The 16,564-nt window shown below is 43.0% G+C and overlaps 2 protein-coding genes across 3 annotated transcripts in view; both read left to right on the forward strand.

The window, feature by feature from the left end:
* The window catches only part of PIK3AP1 (phosphoinositide-3-kinase adaptor protein 1), a 43,205-nt gene extending 34,163 nt beyond the window's left edge, over window positions 1-9,042 (forward strand). For both annotated transcript variants that reach the window (XM_033065822.1, XM_033065821.1), the window contains exons 12-17: window positions 109-314; window positions 1,847-1,919; window positions 2,027-2,182; window positions 3,894-3,964; window positions 4,148-4,257; window positions 5,310-9,042. In XM_033065822.1, coding sequence (XP_032921713.1) covers window positions 109-314; window positions 1,847-1,919; window positions 2,027-2,182; window positions 3,894-3,964; window positions 4,148-4,257; window positions 5,310-5,364 — 671 coding nt within the window. In that variant the 3' untranslated portion in view covers window positions 5,365-9,042. The remainder of the gene's footprint in view (window positions 1-108; window positions 315-1,846; window positions 1,920-2,026; window positions 2,183-3,893; window positions 3,965-4,147; window positions 4,258-5,309) is intronic.
* A 943-nt stretch (window positions 9,043-9,985) lies between these two features.
* TM9SF3 (transmembrane 9 superfamily member 3) overlaps window positions 9,986-16,564 on the forward strand; it is a 45,112-nt gene continuing 38,533 nt past the window's right edge. The window contains exon 1 of the mRNA XM_033065823.1: window positions 9,986-10,096. Within this exon, the coding sequence (XP_032921714.1) occupies window positions 10,019-10,096 (78 nt within the window). The 5' untranslated portion in view covers window positions 9,986-10,018. The remainder of the gene's footprint in view (window positions 10,097-16,564) is intronic.

Here is a 16,564-nt window from a genome sequence, read left to right on the forward strand (position 1 = left end):
TTTTTTATTTAATGTCTGCTGGATCAAGTGTGCTTGATCTATTTGTATTCAGTGAGGAAGGCAGATGCCACAAGTTTAATAATATTTTTGCTGGTGTTCTCATTTCAGAGACAATAGTCAGGCCTGTAAGGGACCTATCTCAATCAAGTATATATGATCCATTTGCTGGAATGAAAACCCCAGGTCAGCGCCAGCTGATTACATTACAGGAGCAAGTGAAAATGGGCATCCTCACTGTGGATGAAGCTGTCCTTCATTTTAAGGAGTGGCAACTGAACCAGAAAAAGAGATCAGAATCATTCCGGTTCCAGCAGGTACAGACTTATGCTACTGTTTAAGAAATACAGCTGTCTCTCTGGTATGTATCACAGGCTTCTCAGCCTGGGTACATTTTTTTCCTGGTTGGAGCAGGAAGACTGCTTACATAGCTCCCAGCTAGCAGAGTTCTCTCCTGCCACGGTGGAGCTGTTCCCAGTAAGCAGCAAGCAGTTTTACAGATCTGTTTGTCTTGCAGTAATATTGCTAGTTTTTGAAGATCTGTATAGAAGGAATTGGATCAAATCCAGTTAGCTAAATCAGCTTTCTGGAGGTCACCTAGCACCTACCTGCTGGCAGGGGACTTCTGTGATGAGCATTTAACTTTTTGGTTCTCATCCGTTTCAGATCAGTGAAGACTCTGTGTCCCAGATGGTGTATTGACTGTAAAGTCCTAGTTGGTAGATGTTCTGTTTCTCCAATTGTTTGTTGATGGCTACAGGACTGTTCTTTGCAGCTGGGCAAGGTCTAGCAGCAGTCATTAGTAAAAACAGAGTGTTTAGATGGCTTAACAGAAAGGAGGAGTCATTTTGTTGGCAGCAGTGACATAATGACTGGTGGAACTATCAGTTATAGTTTAAAATTTTCGTTCTCAAATTACAGTGAAGCTCCCTCTTTAAAACCACTGCCTGCTTCTTTTGTAACCTTTTGTTCTCGCTGTGGCAGTCTGGTGTCCAGTGGGTGACGTTGTTTTGGAAGTTGTCAGAACAAAGACAAGGCTTTTCTCCTCCTGAATCTCTCTTGGAAAGTTTCTCTGACACAGAAACAGTCAGAGGAGTTTCTTCTTCTACCAGAGAAGAACACAGTGCTACTTAAGTAAATTGATGTAGAAGAGATTAATTGGCATGCTCTGTGCCCCATACCATAAGCAGCTTTCAAAGTCTCTGCTCTGAGCTTTGTTTCATGGTATAGCAGTTGCTTCATCCGCTTTTCTACCTATTCAAGGGTTTCCTCCTCTCAGATGTATACATATTTCCCTGCTGAAAAAAGTTGTCTTTTTTCTCTTTACCTTTTTGTACTGTAAGGTGTAATATGCTGCCACACATGGTGAAGAGTCTTTGCATTTCTTCATTGGGGATATCCTGAATTCTGAGTTGTACCTCCCACTCTGGAATACATGGCAGCCTTTTCTGTCCCTGCAGTCAGAATTATCTGTTCATTAGTACAGAAAGGACTGTGCACTTACGTTATGGTGGGTCTTGTTTTTGTGCCAGTTTTCAAAATGCAAACAGAAAACATAAGGAGTTCTAAACCAAATCTGCTGTTTATCTGCAACTGTCTGTAAGTATGTGAACTTGACCTTAACATACATAATGAACAACCAAAAAAACTTGGCTTCTGAAAGGCACACATACGTTTCTGGAAGGAATAGGTTAAAACCTGTTGACATAGTTTGGACTTCAGCCAGGTCTATCAAGCTTTGTTACAGCTTGACTGCAAAGTTAGCTAAAATATAATACTGGTTTTGTCAGAAAATGGCTCATCTTCCTTTGTCCAAAGCCCTCAAAAGAATATCTTCTGATGTTTTTAGGAAAATCTGAAACGTCTACGAGACAGCATAACCAGGAGGCAAATGGAGAAGCAAAAAAAAGACAAAAGTGCAGGTAACAGTCCTTATGCAATTGTGTTTAACTCTGTCCTTAAATGTAAAACTGTCCCTTGGAGGCTGTAATTGCATAGACCTTTCTGAGCTGTTCATTTTCCCTTCCAGATTTGGAAATTACAGTACCCATTCGACATTCTCATAATACTTTGGGGAAACCAGAATGTGGAATATATGAATACACCCCCAGGAAAAGCTTTTTTCCACCAAAAAAAGAGTTAAAACGAGGAGACTGGAAAACAGAAAGCACATCCAGCACAACAAGTAAGCAAGCTCTGAGTGTCACTGTCCCCACAGGAAAGCTGGATGGAACACACTTCCCAAACCTAACCTTGGAGTCAACCCAGGGGACAGGCCTTCTGTTCCTGAATCCCAACACTGACAATGCCACCCCAAACCTTGCATGCCTCAGGCCAGCTGTTCTCGAAACTGTAAAAGCAAGTCCAGGTGTGCATCCAGTGGTCTGGGCATCTTTTGTCTGCATCTCTGCAGGAGGAGAACCTAAAAGCTGAGAAAAAGATTCTCTTGAGCCTTCTCAGGGAAGGCATGTCTTTAATTCTTAAAAGTAGATGGCAACTGCTTTCTTATTGGAAAGGATGCTCCTGTGCTGTGACTGCCAGCAGGCTGTGTGCCCTTCTGGCCTGAAGGGCTGTTGTATTTCAGTCTGGAAACCAGTCTCTGCATGTTGTTTCTTCAATTGTTTTGCTTAAAGGACAGCATTTTTCATTGTGGGACTGTGGGACCTCTTGAGTGACTTGGGCAATCTGCATATTCTTATTGTCTTTGCTTTTCATTATGTTTAATTTGTGCAAATTGGATCTCTGCATTCTTGCTCTTACTGCAGACTGAGCAATTCTCACAGAAATAATTTAGGATCAGTTTGGTCCTTTGAAAGGAAACCTGACATCCTGTGAGGTTACCATCTTTGTGACTCTTGGCAAGATGCAGCTGGCACACATCCAAAATAAGTGCCAGAGGCAGCTGACTGAGCCAGTAACTTGCATACAAGCTCATGTGAGAGTAGTGTTAACAAGTCTGCAGAGCTCGCCGTATGCAGCTTGGCACTCTTCCTCATGGTGTGATTGCGAGAATGGACCCTACCACAGTATTTAGCACTCTTAAGTGCTGCCATTTGTACCAGCTGATGAGACTTAGCAAAGCTAGCTGGAAGGGACTGCATCTTAGGAGAAAATCTCTCTAGCCATCATTTCAGTGTAGAGGTTTCTGAATATTAGTGTCCCAGTATTTCACAGCCCCTATAGAATGTTATGTATTTATGACTGAAAGCAGAGATAGCAGTGTAGGATATGTTTGTGAGTTGCTGTCATCTTTAAAGTTGGCATGACTGATTGCAAAAACAACCCTACTCTGAGTCCATGACAGTTAAATAGGTTTGTATAGATGGGTGCTGAAGGTTTGAACAAACTTTTTTTTAGCTTGGAAGTAGACTAGGAAACATCCTGTGATGAGTGGGGACTGCTGTAAGGGCGGGTAGTAAACAGTTATTTATTTGGAATGATAATTTTAAGCAGTCACTCCAGGAATGAATGTGACAGTACTCAGAGCCATCTATCTTCTGTTAAAGATACTGGGATTGATAATTTAAATGTACATAAGTGTTGGATGTGTAACCCTTGTGAAAATATCTGTCTGACTTGCCTGATGATATTGGCACTGGATCTTTTCAGTTACATTAAGGTTGTGAGTATTTAACCAGAAGACTGGACAAAGAAAGATAAGGTAGAAATTGAGTAAGAAAGCATAATTGAATGGCTTGGTCCTGTGGTTTGTGTTATATGAAATGCTGTTGTTTGGATCTCAAACATATGGGATAAAACAGTGAAAATAAATGAATCTAAACAAGCATTAATTATGTGTGTAAGAATTAAGCATGAGGTTAGAAAGAGCTCTGAGTTAGGGATTTGCTGTTAAATCACCAGGATTTATTAATCAGTTTTTCTCTTGCTTTCTCCAGGTAGTGCAAGTAACCGCTCCAGCACTCGGAGTATATTGAGTGTCAGCAGTGGGATGGAAGGGGACAGTGAGGTAAGCTCTCACCTCTGCTGTGTACTGCTCTGCTGTCCCTGAGTACATGCCTTTGTTATCATGAAAAAAAAAGAGCTCGGAGCTGGCACTGCATTTAGAGAAATGTCAAAATGTAGCCACTTCTTGTGAAGATACCAAGAACCAGATTCTGCTGTTTTGTAAACACCTCTCTTTATTTTTTAGGACAGTGAAGTCCCAGAAACAGCAAGGAGCCGTAGCCCAGTTCTTCACCAAGCAGAGAGGCTTCCTTTCCCAGAAAGGCCTCCCAGAGTGCCCCCTCGAGGTGCAAGCAGGTAAAACTAAAGTGCAGCTCAAAATGTGTGCTTTCAGTGAATCCAGAGGGAGCCTTGGACAGAAAGCAAGGTAGTTAGCAAGGCAGAAAGTGAGTGTGGTTTTGAACAAAGTCTACCAGACTGCTGTCTGTCAACACACACAGTTAGGAATTGTAAGGTCATGGTTCTTGTCTGTGTGTGGAGCAATCTGTTTCCTAGTTGATAGCAAGGCTGTTGCAGTGCTGTCCCTGTGGTTCATGCACAGCAAGAGGCAGCACTAGTGAAGCACACAACCCTTGCCATAGTAAGACTGACCCTTGGCAGAGATTTAGTACGTGACCCTTCTGAGAATATCCTCTTGGAACATGCAAAGTGTAGTGCAGGGGGAAGGCCTTTTTGGCATTCTCTTGGACTTTATTTTTACAAATTTTAGATCTCTCCAAAGCATATATGTTTACACATGTTTCTGGCCCTCAAAGAAAGCTCCACTGGTTTTATAAAAGGTGTTGAGGAGTTTTGCCTTGATTTGATCATAAACTTAAATAACGTGTAAATATTCCTTTATTCCAACCAGTGCAAGTCTGTGAGATCTATTCCCCAAAAAGTTCTCTCAGTACAGATACTAATAAAATTCTCCAACTGTTAAAGCAGTAATTGTCACTATGTGGGTGCAGCAAGGTCTGTGTTGTTGACTTGGCTTTGGCAAGGATATAGCTGGAATTTATCTGCAGTTAGTTTGAAAAAAGGTTTTGAATCTTTTGATGTCTTCCTATTGCATCTTCATTTCAGGAGAATGCTACTATACTATCAAAGTTTCACTCCAGCTAACTATTACAGCATCTCTTTCCAGTAAGAGTAGAATTATGGCAGCTGAAGAGCAGAAGAAATAGCTTGGGCAGGAACAGTGCTCTGGCAGCTTGGCATCTGCTCTCTTGCTCAATCAGCCTGGTTTTTTTCTTGTATGACAACTGATTGTACAGTATGCTTGCATATGATGTTATTGAATGCAATGTGTTATTCCAAACTCTATTTTCTACTACTTTTACATGCATTTTCATTCTGTTTTTTTATAGACCTGTAAGCTGTGAAGGCTTTTATCCTCCGCCTGTGCCCCCAAGAGGTCGCTGAATCTCTCAACATCTGTGGAATATGAGATTTTTTTTCCTGTTTATATATGTGTTTGTACAGATTTTTTTGGGGCTGTCTTAAATTATTTATAAGTGGGACCCAAATGATTTCATTCCTTTCATCCTCTCTGAAGCTCTGGTGACTTTTCCCATTATTTTCACTGGGACTTTTTGGCGTTCTATAACTTTTTTTGAGTTGGAAGAATTTTGGTGGTTTGGGGCTTCAAGAAAAGGTACCATCATTGGGAAGAACACTGATGTGTGACTTGGGAGCCCTGCACCAACACGAAGATGCCATTTGATCAAGAAAGAACACAGCACATGTGTCCTTTTAGGAACTAAATCCTGATTCAGCATTGTTACCAAACCTCTCAATACAGTCTACCAGGGCATGACAGGAAAACATGCTTAAAAAGTAAAGAAAGTAAAATGTTTGAAAAATGCTCATTACAGCAGGAGCAGGTGAATGTACTACTGCTTGGCATAACATTTTGGATACAATCATACTGACCTTTCAGAAGGTGTAGCATCCCCCTTTAGTAACCATTAAACCATGGGGGAGTGAGAAATTGTCTTCAAGAATGTATTTTCGTACAGCCTTGAAAATGCCTTTCCTTTTCCTATTCCCTCCTTGAAGAGGACAGACAAGGTGGTGTGTGTGCTAAATTTACCATGAAAATTCCTGAGGCAGCTGGTAAGGGACCTTCTGTATCCCAAACCACCTGTACTTAAGGGGCAGGTATGGTGTTACAAAATCACATAGCTGAGCTCTCAAATTAGAGAAGGAATTGGTGGCAGTGTTGTGTTCTGTGTCTTTTACATGTGGTCATTACAGCAGCAATATGAAGGCATTTCACTTTATACCCTGGAACAGTAGTGAGTCTCCAATTATCAGTGCACACCCCTCACAAATACCAGCTGTATTTTAGGTGGCTGCATTGGAAACAGCCTGGGGGCTGGACTCTGCTTGCTCTGCTGTTCCTTTCTACCAATGGGAATCTACAGCAGCTATGTCCAGCCTTTTTTCTGCCTGAGGGCTTACAAACTTGAGGCTTCCTGGTTTGGCTCTCTTCCACACTTTGAAATATCCCAACCCTTGGGGGACAAGTTTAAGGCTCTGGTTGTCTATGAGTGACAGAGATGGGAATTCTACAAGATAACATTCAGGGTAAAGAATTAAACATCATTGCATGCTTGGTTTTCAGGGATGGAAAAGGGAGAATGGCTTGAAAAACAGGCAGACACATCTGTATTAGGTGATCCCTCAGGTGTAGGTAGGACATGTAGAGCTTCTGTCTGATCATGTCAGCCTCCCTTCATCCATAGGAGAGCAGGGACAGAGTTGCAGTTCCTTTCTCTTGTAGGGTAGCAAACCCAATATGTGAAACTGCAGAAGTGACAGCAACTGTGACTTGACCAACACTGAATGGAGGTGGAGAAGCCCCTACTGCTTTCAGGGATATAGGCATATGCTAAATATCATCTGTGCATTAGACTCATAGGATTTGGGTTACTCCAAATGCAGTTCATATATCTTCTCCTTTTGATGACAGAGGGATGCAGGTGGTGTGCTGCATACACAGCACAACAGCTACAGAGGTGTCCTCTCTGTTTTGCTTTTTTTTTTATTTTATTTTTTAAAGGAACCTTATTGCTGTCTCCAGTAACTGCCACTATAGACTTTCAGTGACAGTTTGCTTTTGTTCACTGTAGCCAGGGCAATGGTGAGGTGAGAGCTGCCTTCCTGTGCTCTTCTTGGAACAAAACAAGGTTTCCAGTACCATTAGCTCAAATTGGAAGGAGGTTTTGGTGCTGAAATGAGAAAAATAGTAGCAAGGCTGAGTGAAGAAATTAGGGATGAAAGAGAGAAACCAAAAGAAGAAATTCAGCAGCTTGATTTAGCTGTCACATGCTTTGGTTTGCACACAACTCCCTGGTTTTGCTCAAAAATTCCCTGTCTTGGTGCTGACTGCAGCCGTGCCCCACACCTTGGAGCTGTGATGTGGTAAGTGATTTGTCTGCTTTCACATCTGCCAGGTACAACACGAAGTAGAATTGCAGGATGTGGGTAAAAACTGTAATAAGGCAGGAAAGGAAGAGCAAATTACATATGTATCATGCAGATTTTCTTTCAGTACTGTTGGACTGAAGCAGCCCAAGGATCCATCTTTCCAAGCTAATTTTTATTTCTGCATCCCGTCTGTGTTACAGCCAAATGTCCTCTATGGGAAGGATTTATCTGAGCATTTGCTAATACCATGGTTGTGAACTGGATATTTATTGCTTGTGCTGTGGAGAGACTTATATCTGAATTGCTGAAAAGTAGCTCATAAGTAGCCTTTCAGTCCCTCTCCTATTTGAAGCTTAGGTACTTCATTACTCTGACCTGACTTATCACATAAAGTCAAATGCTAGTGGGGCTCTGGTTTGGAGAAGAGGTGAGCCAAACTGTAAATACATTCTGTTCAGGCCCCTTCTGCACTGCTTAAGGGAGGGAAATTGAAGGTGCAGCTTAGTTTTAGGTGTAGTTTCAGGTGTTCCTGTCTCACTGCTGCTGGATTAGTGAGGGTTCTCAGTAACCAACAATCACTGCAAGACTCTCACCCTATCAAGGAAAAAAGGGACAGCACTAAAATGGCTTTACTGTTAGATGCAGGTGGACAATTGGATGCAGGCATGTCTTTCAAGCCTCTTACAGGCCAACAGCAATGCACCTGCTTAGCCACCAAAGTGTGTGTTCCACACAGGTTGGATTCATCTAGTTGCTTTCAGCCTTTTACATTTCAATGTATCCAGCCCTTGTGTCTGTATTTTGTCCTGGTAAGCACAAGGTGTGTGTTGCTTCCACCCAGGATGAGAAATGCACCGAATCTGAAGATCAGAAGAGACCAGAGAAAACAGCACACATGCAGATTAGTGATTGCTGCTTACTTAAGAATATGCTTGGAAGGGACAGTGGAAAGGGAAGTATGAAAAGTGTTTCTGATACATATGAGAGTTCAAGGACTGAAGAGTTAATAAAATTGGTTGTGAAAACTTAAGTGGCCTGGCCAGTTGTAGGGGTGTCAACCAATCCACCAAACTCAGGTGCCAGTTGGCAGGCCTGGGCCAAGTGTTTGTTCTTAGTACAGCATGCCTTGCAAACCCTGCTGCAGCAGATGGCTCTGGTTGGCCCTGTTGCTGACTGAGAAACTTAAGTACTGAATAAACTGAAGATGCTGAAGCCCCCTCTCTCTGTCTCCCAAGGGTAAGCTACTCTATTTTGGACTGAGATGCAATGACTAGAAAGAAACATATGGTGTTATCAAAACTGTCTAGGGTTTTTTTTAGTCTGTATGTGTGTGTAATACAAGCATGGTTTTTGCATGGGTTTTGGCAAGTATTTCTTCAGGGATCCTGCTTCTACTGAAACAGTGCATGCACTGTCTCCTGAATCTCTGGAAAAGGCTTCATATAAATATACCTTGTAAAATATGTTCAGGGAGGTAGACTGAATGTGTAAAACCACAAGATGAAAAGCTTTTAGAATAGGTATGATGGTAACAGGAAAATCTGTTTTCTGCATCATTTCTACACAACATGGATGACATGTAACAGCATGGAATTCCTGTCTTCTGCTCATGTCATTTGTTGTCTGTCTGCTTATTTGTTGGCTCTCTTTATTTGAGAAGTTCGTATAGCCCCACTCCCTTTTTAAAAAGAATATATACAATAACTTTTGAAATTTTTCACTGTGCTTCTTTAATTTAAAAGTTGTCTGATGAATTAGTGTTCAATACCATGAACTTTTTGGATTATGTGGGCTTTGGTTTGGTTTTTCTTACTGTGGACTTGTAGTTTGAGGTAGGTCCAAGTTTGGAGGGAGGTTTGTGGGTTTTGTCTGAGCCAGCAGAACAGGGTCCAGGTGCGGATGTCCCCCTCAGCACCTGCTGCTCCGTACGCTCCCACTGCTTGTGCAAGGGGCGAAGAGAATGGGCTGTGAATGTCACAGAATCACAGAACTGATGAGCTTGGAAAAGACCTCTGAAAGCGTCCAGTCCAACCTCTGCCTGAACACCACCGTATCAACTAGACCATGTGCAGTCTTTCCTTAAACCCCTCCAGGGCCAGTGCCTCCACCACCTCCCTTGGCAGCCCCTTCCAATGTTTGAGCAGCCAGTCCGTGGAGAAATTGCGCCTGGTGTTTAAGCTCGAGGCCATGTCCTCTTGTGCTGTCACAGGTTCCCTGGGAGAAGAGACCGGCCCCCACCTCGCTCGTCTCCTTTCAGGCCGCTGTAGGGAGTGAGGAGGGTCCTCCTCCTCTCCAGGCTCAACAACCGCAGCTCCCTCAGCTGCTGCCCCCAGGACTTGTGTGCTTGTACACAGCCCTGCGTCCTGCCGTTCCCACAGACCTTTACATTATTCTATCGATCAAAACGAAATATCAATGACAATGCCATCTCGTGAGAAGGGCCGCAGGCAGCCCGGGTCCCGCCCGCTCCCGTTCTGTGCCCGCCCGCGCTCTGTGGCCCCTCCCGCGCGCCCCGCGGGCTCCCGTAGCGCTCCCGGAGCGCCCCCGCGGTTCCGGGTGACGTGGCGGGCGGGGCGGAAGTGGCGTCGGCGGCGGGCGCGGGCCGGTGCCGCGGCGGGGCCTGCTGGGGACGCCGAGGCCCGAGATGGCGGCGCCCGGGCTGCTCCTGCTGCTCCTGCCGCTCCTGCCGCTGCGCGCCCGCGCCGACGAGCACGAGCACACGGTGAGACGGCGCCCGGCTTCCGGGGGAGCGGTGTTCGGGCCGAGCCCCCGTGCCGCGGCGGCGCGGAGAGCGCGGCTCGGTGGGCGGGAGGGACGGGGAGCCACGGGCCGCGGCCCCGGGGGGAGCGGGCGGCTGCCGCCCCGCGGGGCCCCCTCCGCGCCTGCCCCGCTGCTCGGGCTGTTCCGGCCGCGCCGGCCGGGGTCGGGCCCCGCGCTCCGGGTCGGCGTGAGGGGGACGCCGGGGCGCTCGGGGCAGGGCCGCCGCGTTCTCTGATCCGGTTTGCACATCCGTGTGCGGCCGGGCGGGGTGTCCCACCTTTTCCTGGAGCAGATAAACGCCCCGGCAGGTACGCGTGCTTTGTTTGGAGAGCGCTGTTTGCTCTGCGCTCCTCTCGGGAGGATGTTTGCTTTTGCTTCAGAGCAGAGCTCGGAGCCGGAGCCGCCTGTGACAGCCCCGCGGCACAGGGGGTGACAGTCCCGTCGGGAAGGGGCAGGGATGGCGTGGAGCGGGCCGGGCATGAGAGCAGAGCGGGGACACTGCCACGGACCCGCAGGAAAAATGGCTGTAAGAAATACTGCTGGTTGGAGCGCTCACGCATTGGCGTGAGAATAGTTTTTCTGAAGTGCTCGCAATATTACCCAAAAAGAATCTCTATGAAAAAAATATCAGTGCTTCGCCGGTTTCTGATTTTATGTCGGAGTGTTGTTTCCCGTGGCTTTCAGTATCAGAAAGTGGAAGTTTGTGTGATAAGCTGAGATGTGGTTTTGGAGCGAGACTTTCCTGAAAGCCATCTCTGTTTCCTGCAAGTGGAGTGGATTTGAGTGTGTCCGTGATTAAACGCTGTCTCTCGCTGACTGTCAGGACTTTCCGTTGCTCTTAGGCAGCGTGGCTGGTAAATACTTGCTGAGTTCCTTAACATAGTTTTCTCAAGGTGAGGTGTGGTAAAGCTTATGAAGTGTTCTTAATAAAACAGATAAATAGTATTGATAGTTTTTCTATAAGTGGTAGGTAATTAGTTGCCTCATTCCATGCATTTTTGAGGATTTTAAAACTGATTAGTATTGTGTTTATTTTTTGAAAGGGAAAGGGATTTATTGGTTCTGCAGTTAATGATGGAAAAGTTTATCTAATACTCAGTACTTTCAAGAAACAGATATTCTTTGAACTGGTTTAGGTCCCAGTTTTGTTGCTGAACCTATGCTTTAGAGTGAGGCTTCTGCAGAGATTTCAGCATAGCATTGTGTTTATTTTAAGGGCTGGTTGACTCGAGGGATTGTTCATTATTAAATTAATATTGGAAATCTTCTAGGAAAAAAAATAAAACTGTCACCTAATTTATTTGGGTTTGAACTGTTCCTTCAAAAGTGATTTATGATGTTTTTTAGGTCTTCTGAATGATTACCTAAACAATTACCCATGAAAATCTCAAATTCCTTTTGAAGGCTTGTAATTTTTTTCATCTCAACTACTCAGCTCAGAGGGATTAAAAGTCTATTTTGGTTTAGTATTCTTGTTCACACAGTTTATTAACCGAGTAGGTTATGTGATAGGTTAGGAATAGTTGGTGTAGAAAGACAGTTACCTTTTTTTGGAAGGTTGTCTCCTTGCTTGGGTATTTTGATATTTTAATCCTGCGTAGGAGATTGGAGTGGAAGCATTAACAGCATGAATGAAACATGATCAGGGTTTGGTAGTATACTGATTTTAAGATGAAGAACCTGAAGGAAATATTCCTTTAATACTGCATTTTAATGAATTTCAGTTTTAAATATGATTGCAGTCGGAAGATTAGTTTTCTTATAATCAAAGTGCTTTATTACATTTTGAAGGCTCTGCTGACTTTTGGCGAAGTGGAAGGGAAATTTAGCATTTGGTAACCTCAAACTGAATTTTTAGTGACTTTAAGACTTGAGACCTATTGGTAGGAATACACATCCTTATCTTTCCATGTCCTCAGTGTGCAGCTCTCTGGGGAAGGTGTGCTGGTTCATCCTGGCACAGCTGTACAGGGTGTTAGCAGTGCTCAGCATGTTGGACATGCAAAAGTGCTGCCTTAAGCTTTTAATGCTGTTGTAACATGGAGCAGTGTGCAATGTGTGCTATAATATGTGTTATATCTGTCCTTTATTTCATAATTGTGGACTTCTAAGCAAATATGATTAAAGGTAATTGTGAGAGGACTCTGCATGAAGCTCTAGGTCTATGCTATTGTTTCTGGAGATATGAGGTATGGATAGTATCACTGAATCAACAGCTGTGTGCTTAATCTTAAATTTGAATTACTCTTTAAAAACCACATTTGCCTTTCTTTGGAGGAAGAATAGTGTAAATATAATTATAAGATAAAGACATAGGTATTTAAAATGAGGGAAATCTTTGATACAACATTTAAAATCTGTATTGTCTAAAGATAGTACCACAGCATAACTTCAGAATACAACAGAACTGAAAACTTGTCTGGTGATTCTTTAACTTATTTTGATGCTTCAGAGCATGTAGTGTGATTGCTCATTGCCTGTATTATAATAATTGCAACGTTTTTTGACAGTTGTCCTTTTATTTGTGGAAGCAGTAGTATCAATGAGATACTGGTGGCCTTATCACAGTGTGTACTGATCCTGCAGAAGCAGGGCTGGGGGGCTCCTGCCTGGCCTTTGCTTTCGTATCTTCTGTTGCTAGACTTGTTGGAATTGATGATGAAATAAACAAACCATAAAACATTCTGAAATATCCTGTGGTTTCTGTTGCAGGAGAATGGTCTAGAGAGTAGGTAGCATTTTAATTTTAATGTAGCTTCAGTTTAATTGCCTGTGCTCTGTAAGAATAGAAATACATGAAAAACATTGAAAAATAAACCCAGCCTATACTGTGTAGCAAAATTTCTAATTTAATATGGTTGAGAAAAGCATTCTTGTTTGACTTGTACTCCGATGAAGTTCGTTAAAATCCTGAGCATGTAAGGCTTATTTAAAATTAGTATATACAATTAGGAACTTTGTATAGTATCTGAAAATTGTCAGTTAGAGAAACACTATGGAAGATATTTCAGTTCATGTAAAATACTGATTTGCATGTGAAGTTGTGCACAGATGAGCAGCCTGGTTTCTCTTTGAAGTTGTGTTTGCATTTTGAAGAGGTGAAATAAATGTCATGGAAACAGGACAGGTTGTGCCTGAGCAATCTCGTGCATCTAGGAAGTGTGACAGTGAAAGTACTGCATGTACAGTAGTGCAGGCTGGGCCACCACCAGTATAGTTCTAGACACATCTTGGTGAGACCTAAAATTCAGAGAGAAATAAAGAAGTGTTACTAGAAATAGCCTGCTTTGTCCAAAGGAGAGCATGAGGCTGAAATCCACAGTTTAATAGGGTGTGGATGTGAGCTGCAAACATTGAGTATTATCACAGTGCCCGATAGATAGCATGTCTGGAAGATACTGAGGACTACAAGCCTGGGATTTTACTTGCCAGGTGAGTCTTGCTTGCTGCCTACTGTATATCTTGGCCTGCTTCTACATCTTTGCTTTGCCAGTAACAAATATTGGTCCTTTTTTCCCCCCGAAAGATGTGCATTCTGGAGAGCATCATTTCAGACTTCTGTTCGAGAAAAGGAGTAAAAATGCATATTTTCTGAAAGAAACTGTCTTGATTTGAATTTATTTTGCTGAATCATCACATGAGATTTGGCAGTTGTAATCCTCTTTTTGTCTCCCATCTTTTTGGCAAAGTGTTTTTCTGGTTTAAAGAAGAATATCAGCAACCTGACAGTCTCATATCTTTTTCTGCAACCTTTTGTATACTGACTTAATCAAGCCTTAATTGTTTAGTAAAATAATTAGTCTATTTTTTAGGGTTAGCATGCTAATTTCTACAGTTGTGCAAAGAGAACACGAAGATAAACTTGCTTTTTCCACACCGTGAGTGCCCTGTTGGGTAACAGGAAAGAAAGATGCATGTGCTGTACTGAAGGTAGTGTCAGCATTGCTATACTTGAATAGTTTATAAACTGTAAAGATGTATGGAAGTTGTCTTTGCATTAAGCCTCAAAGTAGTGCACACTCCCAGTTTTTCACTAGTTGTATTACATAGAAGAGATCCACTCCTGGCCAGGTCAGGCTGCACAAGCTTCCTGCCAGTTCAGTGTTCTGCAGGAACTAGAGTGGACCCATCAGTACCAGCTACGAGGAAGAGCTGTAGATGAGTTGGATGTGATTTGAGCTTGCACAGACACATCCCTGCAGCCTCATGAGGGTTGTAGAGGATATGTAGTTGCACTTGAGGTGCAGGTTGCTCCTCCACAACCTGGTTGGCAGTTACAGGAAAAAGTTTCTGAAGGTTTGTGTCCCTTAGCAACTGTATGGTAGGTAACTTGTGTTAATGCTGAGACTTTTCAAGCTGCATCTATTAATATATCATTATATAGTCCATATAGTTAGAGAAATTACTGAGCTGGTATTAAGCTTAGTGCAGAAAAATATGCAAAGCTTAGAGACATTTTTTCATAAATTACAGTAAATGAAACATAAATAAAATTCTGTTTTGTAGCCTTCTGTCACATGTGGAAGTACTGAACTAGATGAGCCGTGGCACCGTGACCAAGTTGTTAAATGCTTGTGACTGTGAATATAATTAGGATCTCTGAGCTACATGCAGTATATTATCCCTTCATATGAACCAAAGCTAGAAGAGCTTGCTGAGATACACCAGAGTACAGATTGCAGCATCTTATTTGTTGACCTTCTTTGCCTTGTCATTTACTATGTTCATCTTGGCTTATTTTATGTTCTCTCTCTCACAGCATGACCTTTTTGCTGAAAGGTGTGCTATATGAAAGCTTTCTCAAAACCTAGCAGTCTCATAAAGAGATGACTGTACAGTCTCCTACAAGATATTCTGATGCTTTGTCTTGTCTAAATAAATTTTCCTTTGTGTTGGCACTGTTATTTGTTGTAGATGTTTTGATACTATGCAGGCACTAACGAAACAGAAAAAAAAATAAACCAGATAAAAAACCCACCATCAAACTGCCACACTTGCACTCTTTAATAGCCCTGTGTTCTTGCCACCAGATTACCCTACCACTAGGCTAAGAATGCAAGGATGAGATTGTCATGTCAGAGAAACGTATTTAAATGTGAAAGCTCATCCCTATAATGGACAATGAGCAAAACCCAGCAAATATAGATAGAAGAAAATGTCCTTCAGTTTCTGCTGGACACCACCCCCAAATTTAACCTGAAGGTGCTGAAGTTGCTTTGCTAATTACAACACTCTTAATTTGAGGAGGCCACCGGGAGCACCTGGTGCACGGCAGACAGCTGTGCCTAAGGACTGACTTGAGTGAAGTGTAACTTGGGCTGGCTGAGCTGTTGTGTTTGTTTATGTAGCAGTCCTGAAAAGATTTATCTTGTGCTGTTCTGGGGTGTTTGTGAGAAAGGAGGAAGTAATAAATGCAGACTGAATTCTTTGCATCTGTTTGATGTGGCCCCTTTTCTCTCTAGAGCAGGCTGATGGTATCTTGGAGTCATTGTGGGAAAAACTTGTAAGCCGTGAAGAAGACTAAGCCCCATGCAGATATGAGACAAGGAAAGACCAGACTTGTTATTGCAGATGTTGTAATTACTATTTAGTTACATTGGTAGATCAGAAAACATAGCAAGGTTTGAATGTTCTTAATCTGTGGGTTTCTGCCTCTTCTGTCACTTCTGGTGTCGTTCCAAAAATGTGGAGGTCCCAGCTCAGTATGAAACATGTCAGAAACAAGCAGCTAAGAAAAGCAGTAGTCAGTGCTTTCTTTATTCAGGCAGTCAGAGATGATCTCACAGACCTAAGGATGTTGTCATATTCTATTACTGAAGGTTGAACAGAGACATAGGTCAGCTCACATATAAGTTGTTTCGTACAAGTAGTGCTAAAGTGGGCTCTTGACAAGTTAAGACCATTTTGAGAAAGGGCTGGAAATATGTTCTGCAGCTGTTAGAGGAAGAACCAGAAGACATGATAGAAATAACAGGCTAGGAAGAGATATGGACCAGCTTGTCCCGTGCACCCTTGGCAAGAACTAGAGGCGGATTTGAAGTGCAGATTCCACTGTCTGCTTCTGCAGCTGAGGGGGTTGGAACTGTGATTTTGCTTTCTTTCTGTTTTCTTCACCAACCTTCTTTGGACAACTGTACTGCACTGGTATAACCTTTCTGGTTACTGGCAGAGAGGAGGAATGTCTACTTACTCTTGCTTTCTCTTGTTCACTTTTTATTTGATGCTTCTTTGACATTCTTTACCTGTCAGAAGTGCTCTGAAGTGTGTGCTCTGCGAAGGGGCAGGTTTGTGAAACTGGGAAGTGTTTGGTCTCTGCTGCAGCTCAGAATGAAATTAGTAAGATATTTTAAGTTTCCTGTTCAAAATCACTCACATAAGCTGGAATGACCTTCGTACATCTTTGTGAACAAAAAAGATGAGCCTTTGATTG

The sequence above is a fragment of the Catharus ustulatus genome, chromosome 8 (genome assembly GCF_009819885.2).
Source record: "Catharus ustulatus isolate bCatUst1 chromosome 8, bCatUst1.pri.v2, whole genome shotgun sequence".
NCBI lineage: Eukaryota > Metazoa > Chordata > Aves > Passeriformes > Turdidae > Catharus > Catharus ustulatus.